The sequence below is a fragment of the Carex rostrata genome, chromosome 4 (genome assembly GCF_964058835.1).
Source record: "Carex rostrata chromosome 4, lpCarRost1.2, whole genome shotgun sequence".
Classification (NCBI taxonomy): domain Eukaryota; kingdom Viridiplantae; phylum Streptophyta; class Magnoliopsida; order Poales; family Cyperaceae; genus Carex; species Carex rostrata.
This window is the reverse complement of record NC_135921.1, coordinates 10,639,338-10,657,444: the sequence shown is the minus strand read 5'-3', so window position 1 is coordinate 10,657,444 and position 18,107 is coordinate 10,639,338. Positions and strand designations below refer to the sequence as shown.

The following is an 18,107-nucleotide window of genomic DNA, read 5'->3' as shown; positions in this document are numbered from 1 at the left end:
TTGTGTATTAAATTTATGTCATTTCATATTTTGTTAAAAAAAAAACCCGCTAAATATAGAAATTTGAGTCTCAACAAATATGTTCTTGGACTTAAATAAATATTTTGTTAAAATTTTGGAGGCCTAAAATAAACATATATTTGCTTAACTATTAGAAGGTACCACCTTATTCAAGAACTTGGTGAGTTTAGTTTAATTCTTTTTAAGATAATTTAGCGCCTATAAGCAGCAATCCCGGCCCAAAATTAGAGCCCAATTATAAGACCATTACTATTATATTAAATCAAAATTAGAGTTCAATTAGAAAGTCTTAATCTCTTTGTAGAAGCACCATAATACAGAATTCAAAGGGAAGCATAAGCCCAAATTAGGCCCAGAACTAAGAGCCCATCTTTGTATATTTTGGGTAGCGCTTTTATAAAATGATTTTTTTAGCAAATAAAAATTATATTTTAATAAAAGAGGTTGATTGTTTTATTTTTTTTTTCTCACAATAATAGTAAGAACCGAAAATATAATTTTCGGTACCTGCTATTTTTTTACAACAACAAAGTCACATGAAATTCGAAAATAGATGTACCAAAACAAATTATTTGCTAAAAGAAAAAAGTTTGCAATAAAATAATATATCTGCATGAGTGAAGATATTAACAGAACTATTTTTATTTTACGCAGTGTACTAATCCCGTCCTTTTTCATTTTATCTCTAATTGTGGTAAGATTGTATGAAGCTAAAATAAATCTGTTAGTATCTTTTTCCTATCTGTACAGGTGGTCCCGCCTCCAAAGTCATAGTTAGGCCTTGATATTTTTGGTAAACCTCCCACATTAATCCAACCGTCCGTTTGCCAGAGTAATCCCTACAGCCCCGCATTCAACGGATGAGATTGGTCCCTCCGATACGTGTGTCTTTTCCAATTTCCTATTGGAAGAGTTGCAGTCTTGTTCGTCTACAAAAAACTTGTTTCCTATCGTCTCCAGTGCCATCTCCAGTCCTTGTAGACTGCCAAGAGATACACTAAAAATTATCAATGACAAGTTGATAGTAAAGCAGAGTTGTCTAAAATTATCCATATTTATTTTTAGAAAATTCATGTAGCAACTCATAATTTAGATTTTTTTTTTTAAAAAGCAACAACCAACGAATTTCTCAAAATTAAGATTATTACATTTAATAATTCAAAAGAAATTATTTATGAAATTATTATTGAGGTTTTAATGCCACAATATATTTTTGCCATAAAATGTCCAATTTAAACCATTTATTTTATTCATTTTCATAATAGATGTGTGCATATAAAAGACATGTATTATAAATAAAAGTGTTAAAAATATCATCTGCATATTCTTAACAAAACAGTTGATAATATTATCAATACATTATTAACAAAAGAGTTATATATATCCATGTTCTTACTTTTCTCTCCTATAAATAATATTATTTTTGGTCCAGAATCATGACAACTCAATAAATGTATCCAGATACTATTTTTCAGAACAACACAATCCAAATTAGTAAACCTAATAAGTTGCAATTAAGACATAATTAGGAGTAATGGATAAATACAGTTAACTAAAACTGGAGAGGTACAGAATTAGAGCTTGGAGTCCTTTGTTATTCTCCATTGTTCAAATCTCGGATATAAGGGTTTTATTTTTGTTCAGAATTAAAAGAAACTGATACACACAAAATCTTCTTTGTAGAGAGAGAGAAATTTATTTCCTTCTGAGCGAACTTTTGTTCTTTCCGAATTTGCTCTAAAAATTCCAAATTGCTGTGCCTCTAAAATTGAGAAAAATAGAAGAAGAAAAATAGCGGAGAGAGAGAGAGAGAAGAGAGAGAAGGCACCGCAATTATCCTTCTTTTAATTCCCGCCACACGGCGCTTCCGTACAGATAATCGCCTCTGTTCTCTGATTTCTTTTCGGATCAGATTGGGGAATTTGGCTAATTTTCTCGCAATCCTGTCCCAAATTTCTTTACTAGGGTTTGTGTTCCTTTTCTTGGTTGAATTATAGTTTGTTTCGGTTAAGGTGAGAAAGGTACATCGTTTTCGGGCTTTTCTTCGTCTCCGTTTAAGCTTTTATGTTTGGCTTCCTAGATAAGCCTCTCCATTTGTTTCATAGGCCTGGAAATTTCAGCAAGGGGAATTCCCGTTTTTCATCTCTTTGCTCCTCTATCTTGAAATAATTTCGCTCTCTTTTTTAATCGAAGAAGAAATTCTGTGGCAAATTTTGTCAATTTCAAGGCAATAGGGACTGCTTGGTCCCTGTCAATTTGCCTGGAATTTTTTTCCCTGATGATAGCATCTCTTCTTCTTTTGTTTGTTGTTCCTTTCACATTTTACATCAATTAGGGTTTAACTGGTTTAATTTGGCATGAGATAAAGGTAGAGTAGTTCAACAAAGGGCATTAGCCTTAATAGCTCAATTTTGTAAATAGAAATTAGATGACGGTCTTTGCCCGACATGGATCCAAGTGAACCCGCTTTGAAACCCCAGTGGCTGAAATCGCAAAACGGAGGTGCAAATGGCAATGCAACTTCTAACCCTAATCGCAGTATGTTATCATCAACCCTGGTTAATTGTACTAATCTTTTACTCGTATATTATCAGCAATTGATCATTTTGTTATGTATGGTTTTTCTCCAGATGGGATTTCTAATCCGAACAGGCTGACATCACTCCCTTGTGACGAGTCGAGAACTCGTGATAAGGATAGACTTGGTAAATCAAAGGCTTATAGTAGTTTTGGTACTAGGAGTAACCGTAACCGTAACCGCAATAGAAAGCAAGAAAAGGAAAGTGATTACTTTGATAGAGACAGTAGCTTGGTTTTTGACCGTTTCGATTCATTACTAGAGATTAGGTCTGACAAGGACAAATTGAGGCGGTCTCGTTCTCTGATCTCAGCTCCCGTAACTGAGATCTGGCCTGAGAAAAAGGCAATTGACAAGAACAGTGGAAAAAGTTTGACAGTAGATGGAATTAGTTCGACAAATGGTTTTCTTTCCAATAAAGAGTTCCCTCCTCTTAAAACCAACGGGCATTTAGAAACGGGTCGGCGGGTTTCATCCCCGATAGAGAGAATCTCTTTGGAGTCTGTGGCGAAAAGTGGAGGAGAGGGATGTTATTCAGTGCTGGTAGAGGTACCTTTAACTACTGGTACAATCGGGTCTGGGGTTAATAGGTCTAGTGCAAATGGAGCAGGCAAAGAAACTGTGAATGGGTTAAACATGGCGCCAGCTGTGGCGCAGGCACCTGCCCATGACCGTACCACAGTTCAGGTTATTGTTGTTTCGTGAATTTAATATGGATCTTGTCATGTCATTATTTATATGATGGTAACTTGTATTACTTTCTATTTGGTGTATCTGTAGTCGACAGGCGATCCACAAAAGGTAGACGAGCTTACAATTAGGCAATGCAAGCAACTGATACCGTTGACACCTTCGGCCAACAAAATTTCAGTATGTTCACTGCACTGGTTTTGAATTGATGTTTCCTGCAATCTTTGAAAATACCTGGTTTTTTTTTTCTTATCTTATGGTTACTCATTGGCTGTTAAAATTAATAATTTGTGACATGTATGATTTCTTAAGTACTCTTCTTAACTCAAAATTAAGTTAATTAATGTCAAGTTTCCTGTTGTTGCTAATGATGTATCAAGAAATAGATTGTCTGTAATATTTAGTGCAAATTATCAGGATTGAGTTCTATAATATCTATACCTATTCACCGCAGAAAACTTTCATAATAGTATCTGCACATAATAAAACTTTACCACTATTAATATAGAAGAAGTGTAAAGTTCTGAGATGGGTGCATTTGGAAGCAATATATTTTCCTAGGAGTGACTTGGCCTCTGAGTAAATTTTATGCATGTCCAGTGCAAATGGATAAATTACGAAACATACTCATAAAGTTAATAATTTCCATTCATGTAATGAAACTTTTATTTGTGAAAACACTAACAATTCAGCCTCCAAGTTTGTTATGAGTCCATTATTTTCTCTGTTTTGACTGTGGCTTTTGAAAGTAATTATTAAAAATTAGTAATGTCCATTTATTTACCCAATTTTTTATTTCCCATAATTTTAGCACCTCAGCTTCCACTTATGTAGTTATTATTGTACATTATTAGCTTTGTTTTTATCGTCGCTTTTGGAAGTTGACTGTTTCCGTTCAGGATACCGAGATTTGATTTTGCAAAAACTATATCGACATATGATGAGTGTCGCTAAATTTAATGTCGATTTATATCACTTGTCAGGTTGCACGGTCATCTGAAAGGTCAAAAATCAAAGGCACTGCCCCCCATACAGTCTCAAAGGCCAGTACACATCCGCTTAATTCTTCGCCTCGTGCTTCTCTCAAGCCCGAGACCGTCACCAAGCCAATGTCTCAATTTGGTACTTTTCAAATATTGAACCGTGATAAAAATGGTACCGTCAACTCTGCTCCTGTTCCTCTCATAAACCCAATCAACACTGCCCCTAAAGTATCAACAACTGTGTCTAAAAGGAAGTGCACTATTTCTAAACAAGCCAAGGCTAAGCTCGATTTCTTCAATTTCTTGCGTACCAAGGCATCGTCTAACGGTACAGAGTCTCTTGCTGAGATGGGATCTGACAGCTCGCCTACTGCTGTTGATAATACCTCTGACAAAGTGAAATCAGAGAATTGGGTGTGCGGTGGTAACAAGGATAATTGTGAGGATTCAAAGTGGGACCCGCCAGCTGACGAGGAGGATGTTTCGAGCCAGGAGCTGGATCCTGAGGAAGAGGCTTTTCTGCGGTCCCTTGGCTGGGATGCCAATGCTGAGGTGCATGCTCTCACTAAAGAGGAGATTGATGATTTTAACATAAAGGTATATTTTTAATTTTGCATTTTAATTTCCTGGACAACATCACCTATAATTTTGCATATTTTAATTTCTTGTCTTGCAACTTGCAAGAGAAGGTGATATTTGTCATATTTGGCAAACATGAGACTGTCACATCATTTCATAATTTTTATGGCGGGGTTGGGTATTGCTACCTATGATTCTCTTGTGGATTGATGATATAATGTTGAATTAAGCTTCTTTTGTTTGATATCATATTTTTTATGCAGTACAAGGAGAGGAAGAAGTTCTCCACGGCATCACAGCAAAACTTTTTTGTCGATGATCTAGAGTGAAGGCATGAATTTTGTGGATTTTCCTATGCTTTCGAAGCGGTTCAGAGAGAGACTTGTTTAGCGTTAACCTAGCAAGTAGTGTTTATTTTGTTTTTTTTTACTGAGTATACAAAAAATGGATAAGTTGTTCCAGGTATCCTTGTTAAGCAAGTTGAGAGGTCTGCGGTTGTTTTTCTTTACTGGATTCTGGATGCTAAAAGAAATGTGAAAATGGAATAAAGTAGGGATATAGGTTGTTGAAATTTGCTTGCTTGCGTTTCTATTGCTGCAGATGAAATGGAGTAGTTTTGAAAAGGTCTAACAGTATTACTTGTTCTTCTTCATAGGCCATTGTTTTTTACTTTATTCCTGATTGTTTAATGGATAAGAAACAGGTCTTTTATCAGTTCTACATGTCAAAACAAGAGCCTACAGCACCCGTGTGTTTTAAAATAACAATTTTAGTTTAATCTTCTTCCTACTTGGTTCTATGTTGGAGGGAGGGTAGTGGGCATAGAATGTGTTTGAACGAGTTCTACCCTCCAGGCCTCCATAACAGAGCCATGAAAATGTTCCTTTGATTGCCTCGAGTCGATAGTGATATTCCTTTTGGGCCAATTCGGTTGGAGAGGAATAGGATAATATATATTGAAATAGAGGTTCTAATCCAGTCAAATATGAAAATAATTGATTGGAATTGGATTTGAACTTTTGCAGTTAAATTTTTGTATTTTATTTCTCTTATTAGCCAATTATATATTTCATAGAGATGTAGTAGAGGAAATGATATTTTTTTTTTTTTTTGAGATAGAAGGAATTGATATTTTTCAAGAGAAGAAATTGACTTGTTTACCGAATTATTTCATTATTTCATCTTCAACCGAATATAACTCGAATAGTGAGGAATTGAAGTCTATTAAGTGGTGGAGCTACATTGAATTAGGGGTAGACAACTGCTTGCTTATGAATTTTGAAAATTAGATATAGGTCTATGTCTAATCGGACTATTGCCTACTTTTTTTTTAAAACTTGGTAGTAGCTACCAAAGTTCGTGAGGAGAAATCGAACTCTCGACCTTTGAGTATAACAACTCTAGGACATTTTCCTAGCCAATTGTGCTACCTCCCCTTTCTCCTATTGCCTACTTTTAAAAGAAGATGTTGTCTACCCTTGAATAGCACACATCTAAGTTTTTAAATTCATGATGATTCATAACCTGTCAGTCATACAGTAAAATTGTTTGTCTACCTCTAATAAAAATTCTGACTACGAATCTGTTTCAGATTCTAATTTTCTTCTCTTTACATATATTTCAGTATTTTGCCGAACATGCCCTTCAGGATTTGGCATAAGAACTGATTACACCTTAAGCTTCTTTTTTTTTTTTTTCTGATCTTTGTGGCTAATTTACTGCATTTCTTTCGTGTTTAAGAATTAAAAATCTCAAAATTTGATGTCTCGGACACGAGTGTATTATGACCTGATATTGTACAACACGGAATTTTATCAAAATTTATAGACATGACACAGTATGAACATGGCAAGTAATGATCAAATCATAATAATTCACTCGAAAAGAGAACTGTTTTATATATTATCTCTTGTTCAATACAGACAAAAAAAGTGAACCTAGCCCACTTGGTAAAAGCCTTGGGTTCCATTAATTTTCTTTCTACGTGTCTATATTCGATGACAGAGTATTATAAAATTCAATATGAGTGAGTCTATGGTACTATGCATATTACGATTTGTTACTGTGCTACAGCTCTATATTCGAGTTTTCAAATCCTAACGGTCGATCCGAACCGTTCATCTTGTTCTCCATATTAATATGTGTTTGGAGACCAAATTTTACATTTTTTGAAATTTTTTTACTATTTTTTTAGATTTATTGAAAATCACTGTTTTTGGATGGTCCAGAATTTTCAGATCAAGTGATTTTCTAAATATCTAAAAAAATAGTAAAAAATTTTCAAAAAATGTAAAATTTGGTCTCCAAACACATATTAATATTGAGAACAAGATGAACGGTTCAGATCGACCGTTAGGATTTGAAAACTCAAATATAGAGCCGTAGCACGATAACAACCCGTGATATGCATAGTACCATAGACTCACTCATTCAATATTATTCGAAGAGCGACACCAAACTTTTGAAGGCACTGGTAGCATGATATCAACATTGTTCTCCAAATACACACAATGCCTCACATCTCAAGATTTAAGTATATGGTACTCTAAAGATGGAACAACTCATAAATCCATGAAAGTCTAATTGATATAGATTGGATCAAATCTGTTGCAAACAAATTATTGAAGTATATATCATCAACATATATTTTTATTATTATTATTATTATATTTCGCTTTTTAACCAGTTCATGTCTCTATACATTTCTAACTACAACAAAAATTTGCAGAGATGCTTGAAATATGTTAACTATGCACACAATATGACTATGCACACAATAGACATTATATTTTTGACCCATTCTGGCCGAATATATAGACGTCTCACAATTACATAATTTACATGTATTTTCTGGAGATAACTTGCACAAATCTGATTTCTTTAATTCAAATATATCATATACAATTGATGTGAACAAGTTGAGCTGTATTTTCTTCAGTATCTTATGCATTCTAAGTTTCTAACTGGATTATTAATTATTTATAGATTAAAACGTCAATTCACGAAATATTTTAGGTATGTGTAAAAAAAAATATTATCCGTGCTAACACATACAAATGAGGTAAATTTGATTTGGAGTTGCTGAACTACAAATGTTTTCATCTTGATTCAAATTTTAATTGAAGTTTCTATTTAGTTCGTGGCTCACTATACATGTCTAACAATCTCAAATTGTTGAACTGCATTTACATCACATTACGCAATCTAGTTGGAGTTTTAATCAATCACTTTGCCGCACAATACATCTATACACTGAAAAACTATTTTTTTTATGTTTGAAATATGATTTACTATTTGGTCAATATCTGAACTTGTAATAAAGTGCTAATTATATTGAGTTTGGTGAAAATTATATATATATATAGAGAGAGAGAGAGAGAGAGAGAGAGAGAGAGATAGGCTAATATGCTTCCATAAGCACTTGGCCCGAAGTGCTGCCACTCCATTTTTGATTTTTCAAAATCCAAATAGTCGATCCGAACCGTTCATCTTGTTCTCCATATTAATATCTGCTTGGAGACCAAATTTTACATTTTTTGGAATTTTTTTGCTATTTATTAAGCCACTTTGAAAATCGCTGATCCAACGGTGAACCCCTGATTTTACTGTTTGGCAAACCACCGTTGGATCAGCGATTTTCAAAGTGGCTTAATAAATAGCAAAAAAATTCCAAAAAATGTAAAATTTGGTCTCCAAGCAGATATTAATATGGAGAACAAGATGAACGGTTCAGATCGACTGTTTGGATTTTGAAAAATCGAAAATAGGGTGACAGCACTTCGGGCCAAGTGCTTATGGAAGCACATTAGCCTATCTCTCTCTCTATATATATATATATATATATATTTTTTCTATTGAGTAAAAGAAGGGCTTAAGATCCTCTTTTATAAATCCTTGCTGGTGGTGTTTGGAATATGTATGGTTCACATGGAAAGCAACGTCTTAATCACTTGTGCTAGATATGATTTTAGCAAATTATATTGTTTCTCAATAAAAAAAAAAAGATAAAAATCTAGCCTATCAACTTTCATTAATGTTCATAAAGAATTCTCATTCAGTTTCGAACCCGTAACTTCCAAATGAGAGATTGTTTTTACCACTAAACTAAATTAATGTTCATAAAGGACTCACATTTGGGTTTCGTACTTTTTAGACATTTCTGTACCGGTGGATTTCTATAAATTTCTGAAGTTCTTTACCAATGTAGCCTTACAGACTCACAGTAGCGTTCCCGTGTTATAAAAAAAATAAAAAATCTAATTGAATAATTAAATTTACTCTAAAAAAGGTCTATTGTACCTAACAATAGACCACATGGATACCTAAAAATACGGGTCCAAACCATAATTTGATGGTGAAAATTTTCTCTTGATTTGCAGGTCCCCTTATTTAGAATCAACATCTAGTATCATAATCCATTAGTTTGCCAAGGATTTGCAATAATATGGTAGATTGGATACTAATGATATGTACTAATAAAACAGCATCGAGCTTTTGTAAACAGGAAACACCTAATATTATCTTTAGCCAATCAAGTAAAGCAAATTTCTATAACATTTCTCAACAGAAAATCCAATACAACAATTTTTAACCTATCTAAATAGAAGGGTTCAAATGCCTCCACTTTTTGTGCACCCATGTACCTTCACTTTTTAAATGTTAATAAATTTAAATTTAAAACTCAAATATCAAAATAAAACTGTTAGATTTGATATATCATTTTCTCTATGCACATATAAAATATTAAGACATTTTGACTTTGTTTTGATCGGTATCAAGAGCTTGCAAAAATACATTAATATGGATAAATTTGATTATTCAACTTGTTGATTCATATGAGAACAAAATCAAAAAGTGATAATTTTTTTATGTGCATGTAAAGAAAATAATATAGATCACATATATCGGTTTTATTTTGACATATAAGTTCTAAAATATTTGTTATTAAAAAAATTAAAAGTCAAGGTATGATGGAGGCACAAGAAATGAAGACATTTGAACCTTCCTCGTCTAAATTATGCACAACAATACAAAAACAAACTCATCTGAAATTGACTGGCTCGTATTCGGCTCAGCAAATTTCTTGGTTTTCTACAAGTTTGCATCTTCTGAGGATCGTGGCTTTACAAAAGGGTGCTGCAAAAGAGCATTGGCAGAAGGACGATTTTGGGGCTTTACCTGGAGACACTTGTCAATGAAATCACGAGCATCATCTGACAGTGTACTTGGAATTGGCGGCCTTTCTCCCTTTCCTATTTTAAACATTGCTTGCATCTGGAGTTTACAGGGAAAGTTGTAAGTATACTTATGTTAGGTGATAAAGTATCATTCAAACAAACAAACAAAAAGAAGTTTTGAAGTTGAAATCCATTGAGAAAAGGCCAGTGCTTACCCATTCAATTTCAGGATAAGGAACATTTCCGGTTAACATCTCCAAAACAGTGCACCCAAGACTCCATATGTCACAAGGTGGGCCGTGTGGCATAGATCTAGCAACCTGAATGGCCTCTTCAGGTTAGATGGAAGTTATGGAATACGAGTACAATTTACAAATTAAAAACAAAAGCGAGGCTATGGTACTATGCATACCACATATTGGTATGTACTATGGATCAATATCTTCATTGTCAAAGTCAAAATAATTGATCTGAACCGTTCAACATGTTCTCCTTATGAAAACCTAAAGAGTAGTGGTTTTCTACCTGTCTAAACAAATATCGATCCGTTCTAAACAAATATCGATCCGTAGTACGGACAAATCTACGCTATGCATAGCACCATAACCTCACTCTAAAAAAAGGTACTACTGTATAAAGTTTGTACCAAACTATTGAGAATAAACAAATACTGTAAAAGCAAAACTCCAAATTATTCTAGTAACTTTTGCTAAACACTAAAGTAAATAATGGACGTTACCTCAGGGGCCATCCAATAAACACTTCCCTTGCAAGAATTTGCTTGGATCAAAAGATCAATCTGAAAAATTACAATAAATAAATAGGCCATTTAGCCTTGAAATGAAATCAAAAGTAAAAGGTAACAAAATGAAGCATACCTCCTTTGCTAACCCAAAATCAGCTAGCTTTACACATCCATTTGAATCAACCAATATGTTGGCACATTTGATATCTCTGTATAAAAACCAGGATCAAATCAAGTCAATACTATGTAATATGTATCTATGAGCTTTTGACCAAAATAAGTTCCACAATAAAATCCATACCCAAAATACTAACTATCACATATAAATTTACTGTTTTCTCTGAAATAAGAGCATATTAGAAACTAGAATTGGAATGGCACAACAGAGCAAATTACATTCTTAGAATATCAACTTCTTCAAAGGAAAATATCAAGATTACAAGATATTATGACATCAAGTATTAAAATTTTACATGTATAATGGAAGAAATTAACCTGTGCAAGATGTTTCGACGGTGTAGATAACTCAACCCATTTAAAATCTGTCGTGTATATGCTGAGACTTGTGAATCTTGAAAATGGTACTTTCGGTATAAAGACGCCAAGGAGCCTTGTGTAACTAGTTCGAGGAATATATACAACTTCCCGTCCCTCTATCATTAACAAATAGCAAACACATAATTGTTTCAGTAGTTTGAATAGTTACATGTTAGGAACTAGGTGTAAAATACAGTGCTATTTCCAATACCTTACTATATTAGGTGTAATTTCGATACAGAAAAGGAAAGTAAAATGAATAAATACCCGATCAGTGCCATAGTACTGATTTATGTTTTCATGCTGCAAACGACTCAAAAGTGATACCTCCTGCAATAATAGATTTATGTTAATGTAAAATTTATTTTGAAAAAGGATAACTGCAGCAAATTGTAAAATGAAGGTTACGATCACCTGCTCGATTTGGAGTATTGACTGTTTAGAGCTACCTCGATCCATAAATATTTCCTTGACAGCGAAGAAGAATCCATCACTGAAATAATGATTCATTAAACAGTTAGCAAAGTACTTCACCAACAAAGTATAGTCACTCTTCTCAGAAAAACATTGACGCAGTCAGATATCAAATAACTTTCGCTTTTTCTAGGAAACTCTTAGTAGTATTGAGAGCTTCTAGGAGGCTAAAATTGTAAACAAATGTAGTTAAACTGAAAAGTTCATATTTTTCTTTATATCAAAAGTTGTGACTTTTGAGTTGACCAATTGAGGAAAGCAGTTTGATTATGTGCACAAAGTATCTATATTTATCCAACTTAAACTTGTCAATTACCATTTTCCTTTACCAAATTTGGATCTAAACCATAATGGTCTAAACATTCCCAACATAAGTAACTCAGCTTTTCACTCCAACTCGATTTTGATACGAAAATTTCTTTCGAGCTGGGATATTCTTTATGCAAGGTTCACTTTCCAGGTCAAAAAGGGGACAAAAACTAACAACCAAGTAAAAATTGAAATAGAAAATATGTTGATTGTAGAATTCTCCTTATAAAATAGGGCAACATAAATACCAGTACCAATATAGATACCCCTCCAAATATACATACCTTTATCAATATGATAGTAGTACCAATATAGATAGTCATAATAAACTGATAAGGAACTGGATCAATATACTGATAGGTGGTTATAAATATACTCACACTGAAGAAGAAAAAATTAAACTAAAATATATAATCATGAAACTTACTGGCTAATAGCCTCATAGACAGTCCCAAAGGAGCCCCTTCCAAGCAACCCGCCTTTCATCCAGGAGCTAATGGTTCTTTTCAAGCTCCCGTGTGGGGAGATGCCGAACACCTCTCCCCTCTCTTCTCTTGAATTTGTTCTCATCTTCACAGTTACATCTTCCTTCTTTGAAATTGACTCAGCACAGCCGTTCACAGTCTCTCCAACTCTCACACCTTCCCCGTCTTCCTCCTGTGATTGCTCTAATTCATCATCCCCATTCGTATCATCCTCTTCTGCAAACGATTTCACTATATCCCATGCTGAATCACCTCTCTCTAATGGCAGTAGTCTGATTGATGGCGGTATCTTCAATCTCCCCGGTGGAAGAGGAAGAGGAGAAACCAAAGGTAAAACAGATCTCACCATACTTTCTTTGTTAGTACTCTCCTCTTCTTTGTGCAATTCTGTAGTACCACTGTTCTCCTCTTCCATTAGTTTAAAAGATTTCACTATATCCCCTGTTGAATCAGAGCTCTCTACTGGTGGTGGAAGAATAACAGCAGAACTCACCTTAATTTCTTCACTATATATCTCTTCATCTCTCACAACTCGCACGAAAGGTGAAAAGGAACTCACCTTTCCTTCTTCCTCACCACGCTCCTCTTCTTTGCGCAATTCACGAAAAATTGTAGTACCATCGTTCTCTTCTTCCATTGAAGCATTATTGGTCGATACACTTAATTCTTCGAAATCTACCGAAATCTCCTGTTCTAAATGTCCACTGGAGGAGAGATCTACATGGGACTTAAGAGCAGCAGCCCAGACGGAGGGTTGGATTGCGAAGTCGTCGGGGCCAGAGAGGCCGAGACTTGAGTAGAGGAGCTCGATCTCGCGGTCGGATCCACCGCGAATTCGGAAGCTGCTACGGCCGAGATTGATCTCGATTCCAGGCGCCGACGCAGCGGCCTCGTACTTGGCGTTGCGAATTGCATTTATCCGCTCCAATCGCCGACCCATCGGTGATCGATTTGCTTCCATGCTTACGGAAAAGGGAGATATTTTATTTTGATTGAGGAGAGAAACAGTCTTCAATTCAAGTGTGCGCGATTTGACCGACCTTGAGATTTAATAAATGTTAGAATGACGTTGGAACTGTACCATGTTCTAATTTTAAAAATGACAAGTAGATCTAATCTACTAGCTCTACTTGTGCTCATTAAGTTATTTAAGCATTAGATTTTTCTGAGCTTGATTTTAGAATATATATAAGATTTAAACGAGAGGGAAGTATTTAGATGTATTTTACAAGTGAGACTTTAACAGGCAACGTTTGTAAGTTTTTTTTATTAATTTTGTATAAAATCAAATAATAATAAAATGAAAAATTAATGTATTAACTCCTTAAATTTATACTAAATTATTTTGAAAATTCATAAAAAAAAAAAATCCGATATGTACTAAAAGAGTTCTCTTTTAGAAGAGATAAATTTGACTTCTCTCAATACAGCATTCTACATTTGACTTTATCTCCCAGGGAAAAATGAGAAGTCAGAGCTCCGTTAGTTTTAATAATTGTATGTAAATATATTACTTATAAATAAATTAATTTTAACAATTTAAATTCGTCACTAATTTAATTTTTTTTTTATCAATTAAACTTACTGTTTTCAGCATTCCTTATAGAAGGGCTTGTTCGGCAATTCATATTTTTTTTCCCATAATATTTTGATAGATACAATCCATTTATTTCTATTTCAGTGCCAATTTGGTGGGCTCAAAAATCCGACCTCGAACTTCATTTTTTTTTTCTAATAAATCTTCTCTCTCCTTCTTTTTCCAGATGACACCCTCAATCTTTTTATTTTTCTGCCTCCACACCCCACCTTGCTGGCTGGCGGATTCGCATCCTCTGAGATATCTCAAACTTTGAGTGTTTTTTTGAAATATCTCAACTGTTTAAATATGTTCTACACGAATCTCAAAGCAAAAATAATACTGGCACCAGCAGTATCCCCAAATAGGCACTGTACATGTCGGTCATGCAAAAGTTGAGATATTTCAGAGGATACACACTGCTACCTGGCTCTCTAACATTTCTCTTTAACTTTCTCTTTCGGAAAATTTTACAAATTATCTTATTTCTTAAAATTTTCACACAAACTACCATTCCTCTAAAATAGATAACAAAATGTCCTTGTGAAACCCCCAATTTTTCCCTTCTTCTCCGGAAGTGTATCATTTGCGGAGCCAATTCCTGCAGAGCTTTTAATCTGGTATGTTCGTTTCGGATCGGACGAATCAGATCAGATCTTTTCCGAATTGAAAAAAAGAAAGAAAATATTTTCAAAATTTGCAAGATCTGATCTGGTTCGTCCGATTTGAAATGAATGGACCAAATTAAAAGCTCCGCACAACTCCACAGAGGATATGCTTCCCTTCTTCTCCCTCTCTCCCCTTCCTTCCTATTTACTCTCATCAAATTTTTACATCTTTCACTTTCTATGTCTGTCTCTTCCTCTCTAAACTAAAAATCTGAAACAAATTTGCCCCTCTTAGAACTATTCGTCCCTCTAAGCACCCGTTAAGTTCTCGTTTGATGATGGATGGAAATCACAATCAGTTAGTATCTCTATTTTCGTATTTTGTATCAATATATTATTGGTTTATAATAATTAGTTCTTGTTTGTTTGGAATCTAATACATGATTATATTTATAATCATTTTCAATTTTAATTTTTTTTATTGAAAATATGCAGTCAAACGAAAGGATTTAATACTATGTTATTTTCAATCCATAGTCTAAGGAATTTAATATGTAGGTTTAAGAGTCAAAGAAAGGGCCAACAATTTTTATTTTTCGTGAAATCTAATTAACAACGAGAATATATCTATAAACTTTGAAGTGAAAAAAGATTTCCAATAAATTTTTTTTCAAGCGAAAAAACACACATAAAAATAAAATACAAGCCCATACGTGATTTTCAAAGTTCTAGTATGTAATTTTCAATTAGACTTGTTCAATGATGATTATATAATGTTATTCTTCACATCTATAAATCTGTTGTGAAATTTTGAGTTTAGAGAGAGAGACAAACATATATAGAAAGCAAAATGCGCTAAAATTTAATGAGAGTTAAATAGGAGGGAAGGGGAGAGGGAGAGATAGAATGGGAGATGTATTATTAAGAAGATATGTTATATGGATGAAGGAGAAACAAATTTGTATCCCCTCTGGTTGCATGCATGACTGAGTAGAATTGAACCGTGTTGGCAAAATATTAACTAATTAACTAGTTTAAAATCTAAATTTTGATCACTAAATAAATAACAATTATATTAAAAAAATATATAATCAAGAATATAATTAAAACTTTGTTATCCGGAACTGCAAAATGCGGACCTAAGACAACTTTCCGTCCTAAGCGCAGGAATAATCGGTTAAGACTGCCCCAAGTTACGCCGATATTCCTCTGCCTGCAGGCGCAACCGTGGTAGAGGTTGATGTAGTTTCTTTCAACAATGATAGCAAAATAATATGTTTTCTATAAAAAAAATATTTGTTTGTGGAAGAATAGAAATTGAATTTATGAATTATGGAGCTAAAAGAAAGAGCAAAAGAGTATGTTAATTATTGAATGGTTATTGGATAATTTGTTCTTTAGATATCATATATTATTTATAGACAAATATGTGTATTAATGACATTCAAATTCATATTTATTACACATTACCGTTTCAAATAATAATGAAAATGAATGAGTCGTATAGTAGCTCAAACTGGTAAATTCATCAATGGAATGAATTGAATACTTTTGATGCTGGGAACGAGATCTGCTGCTATTTTTTTCATACTTTTCTCTCTATCTCTCTCCTCTTTATCTCTCTACTTTTTCTTTCCACTTTCTCTCTCCTCCTCTTTTGAAGAGAGAGATAGACACATAAAGAAAAGCACGAAGCTGCTATTCTTAAAAGAATAGCAGCAGATTCGTATCCTTTGATGCTGACGCTTCATAATTTATTTGCCTATAAATGTTGAATTGATTCACCAGCACATATCTCATATATTATTGTTCGATCTTTTGTGGCGACAAACAATAAACTTCTATGTAGACATTGGATCAATGAAATTAAGTTACAACTTACAAATAACTCCATAATTCATAAAGTTAGAAAAACATTAATATTAAAATAAGTATTTATTTTCATAAATTTTGTGTTTTCAAAATATATTTCTAACAAGTCGGACGGTCTTAAAATGGATTGGCACACATCTCAAAGCACAAATAATTCTGCCCCCCTGTCATCCCGAATCCCGACCGGATGAGAGTAAATCTGAGCCGTCCGTTTCAATTGTGGAACCGAATTGTCTGCCCCCCTGGGGGCAGAAAATTCTTGCCCCCAGAGTCACTGCAGAGTGGGTCCTCATATAACTCTAAATCCAAACCACTTTAACCCTAAACCCTTTAACAGTTACCGGGCCCATCCCGCAGTGACTCTGAGAGCAGAAATTTCCTGCACCCCAGGGGGCAGGAGATCTAGTTCTTTCAATTGTGTTGAGTCAGATACCTATACTGATCCGAGAGAAACAGTCTTAAATTCAAGTGTGCGCGATTTGACCAACTTGAGATTTAATAAATGTTAGAATGACGTTGGAACTTGGAACTGTACCACGTTCTTATTTTAAAAAGTGACAAGTAGATCTACTAGCTCTACTTGTGCTCATTAAGTTATTTAAGTATTAGATTTTTTTTTAGCTTAATTTAAGAATATATAAGATTTAAACGAGAGTGAAGTATTTAGTATTTACATGTATTTTACAAGTGAGACTTTAACACGTAAAGTTTATAAGTTTTTTTTATTAATTTAGTATAAATTCAAATAATTAAAAAATGAAAAATTAATGTATTAAATTTAATTTACAAACCTTCTTTATTTTAACTCCTTAACTTTATATTAAATTATTTGAAAATTTATAAAAAAAAGATTTTTTTTCCGATATGTACAATTCTCTTTTAGAGAAGATAGATAGGACTTCTCTCCATATAGCATTCTAAATTTGACTCTTTTTTTTTCTTTTTTCTGAAAGATCTGACAGAGGCTATCAGAGTGTATTACATCAGTATATTTATTGCAGTCCACTGAATAGGTCAATAACAACAATACAACAGCAACTACGACATAGTAGACACTTTTCGTGAAGGAAAAAAACGTATTTATGATAGTACTCCGTCGCGAAAAGTATCGTTGCGAATAGAAAAAGCAGAATAATGACAGTATTCCGTCGCAAAAAGTCATTTTTTTTATTCTAGTAAAAAGTGTCTCATTCTTGTTGTTGAAGTGCATATCTTGATTAGCAGTATTTCAACCAGAGCTTAACTTCCTGCATTGCTTGATCTGCAACCACCATCGGATGAGCCCCTTTGCCATCAAAAATAATTCTGTTTCTATTCTTCCATATATGCCAGCAACCAGCAAAAAAAAAGGACCCCCATGTTTTAGAATCTACTCGGCCTCTGCCAAATTTTTGTGAGTTTGAAATTGTGTTATATATGCATAGTGTTACTATGATGCACAATCTGAAAACCTGCATTAGAAGAGAAATGATG

The 18,107-nt window shown here is 33.8% G+C and overlaps 2 protein-coding genes across 2 annotated transcripts; one reads left to right on the top strand and one right to left on the bottom strand.

Annotated features, from left to right (window-relative positions):
- Positions 1-1,644: 1,644 nt before the first annotated feature.
- Positions 1,645-5,422, top strand: LOC144553304 (uncharacterized). Its single transcript, XM_078301406.1, has 5 exons — positions 1,645-2,559; positions 2,652-3,286; positions 3,380-3,469; positions 4,273-4,869; positions 5,115-5,422. The coding sequence occupies exons 1-5, from the start codon at positions 2,469-2,471 to the stop codon at positions 5,178-5,180; spliced, it is 1,479 nt and encodes a 492-aa protein (XP_078157532.1). The 5' UTR covers positions 1,645-2,468; the 3' UTR covers positions 5,181-5,422.
- A 3,921-nt stretch (positions 5,423-9,343) lies between these two features.
- On the bottom strand, positions 9,344-13,586 carry LOC144553303 (mitogen-activated protein kinase kinase kinase 1-like). Its single transcript, XM_078301405.1, has 8 exons — positions 12,521-13,586; positions 11,725-11,803; positions 11,578-11,640; positions 11,269-11,426; positions 10,907-10,982; positions 10,768-10,827; positions 10,244-10,348; positions 9,344-10,125 (listed from the first exon to the last, which is right to left on the bottom strand). Exons 1-8 carry the CDS (start codon positions 13,537-13,539, stop codon positions 9,943-9,945), a joined length of 1,743 nt encoding a protein of 580 aa, XP_078157531.1. The 5' UTR covers positions 13,540-13,586; the 3' UTR covers positions 9,344-9,942.
- Positions 13,587-18,107: the final 4,521 nt, after the last annotated feature.

Coding starts and splice junctions, on each gene's coding strand:
- LOC144553304 (XM_078301406.1), top strand. CDS start 2,469: ATGGATCCAAGTGAACCCGCTTTGAAACCCCAGTGGCTGAAATCGCAA. Junction 2,560..2,651: donor AACTTCTAACCCTAATCGCA/GTATGTTATCAT, acceptor GTTTTTCTCCAG/ATGGGATTTCTAATCCGAAC. Junction 3,287..3,379: donor ATGACCGTACCACAGTTCAG/GTTATTGTTGTT, acceptor GTGTATCTGTAG/TCGACAGGCGATCCACAAAA.
- LOC144553303 (XM_078301405.1), bottom strand. CDS start 13,539: ATGGAAGCAAATCGATCACCGATGGGTCGGCGATTGGAGCGGATAAAT. Junction 11,641..11,724: donor CAATACTCCAAATCGAGCAG/GTGATCGTAACC, acceptor CTATTATTGCAG/GAGGTATCACTTTTGAGTCG. Junction 10,126..10,243: donor CTTATCCTGAAATTGAATGG/GTAAGCACTGGC, acceptor TGTAAACTCCAG/ATGCAAGCAATGTTTAAAAT.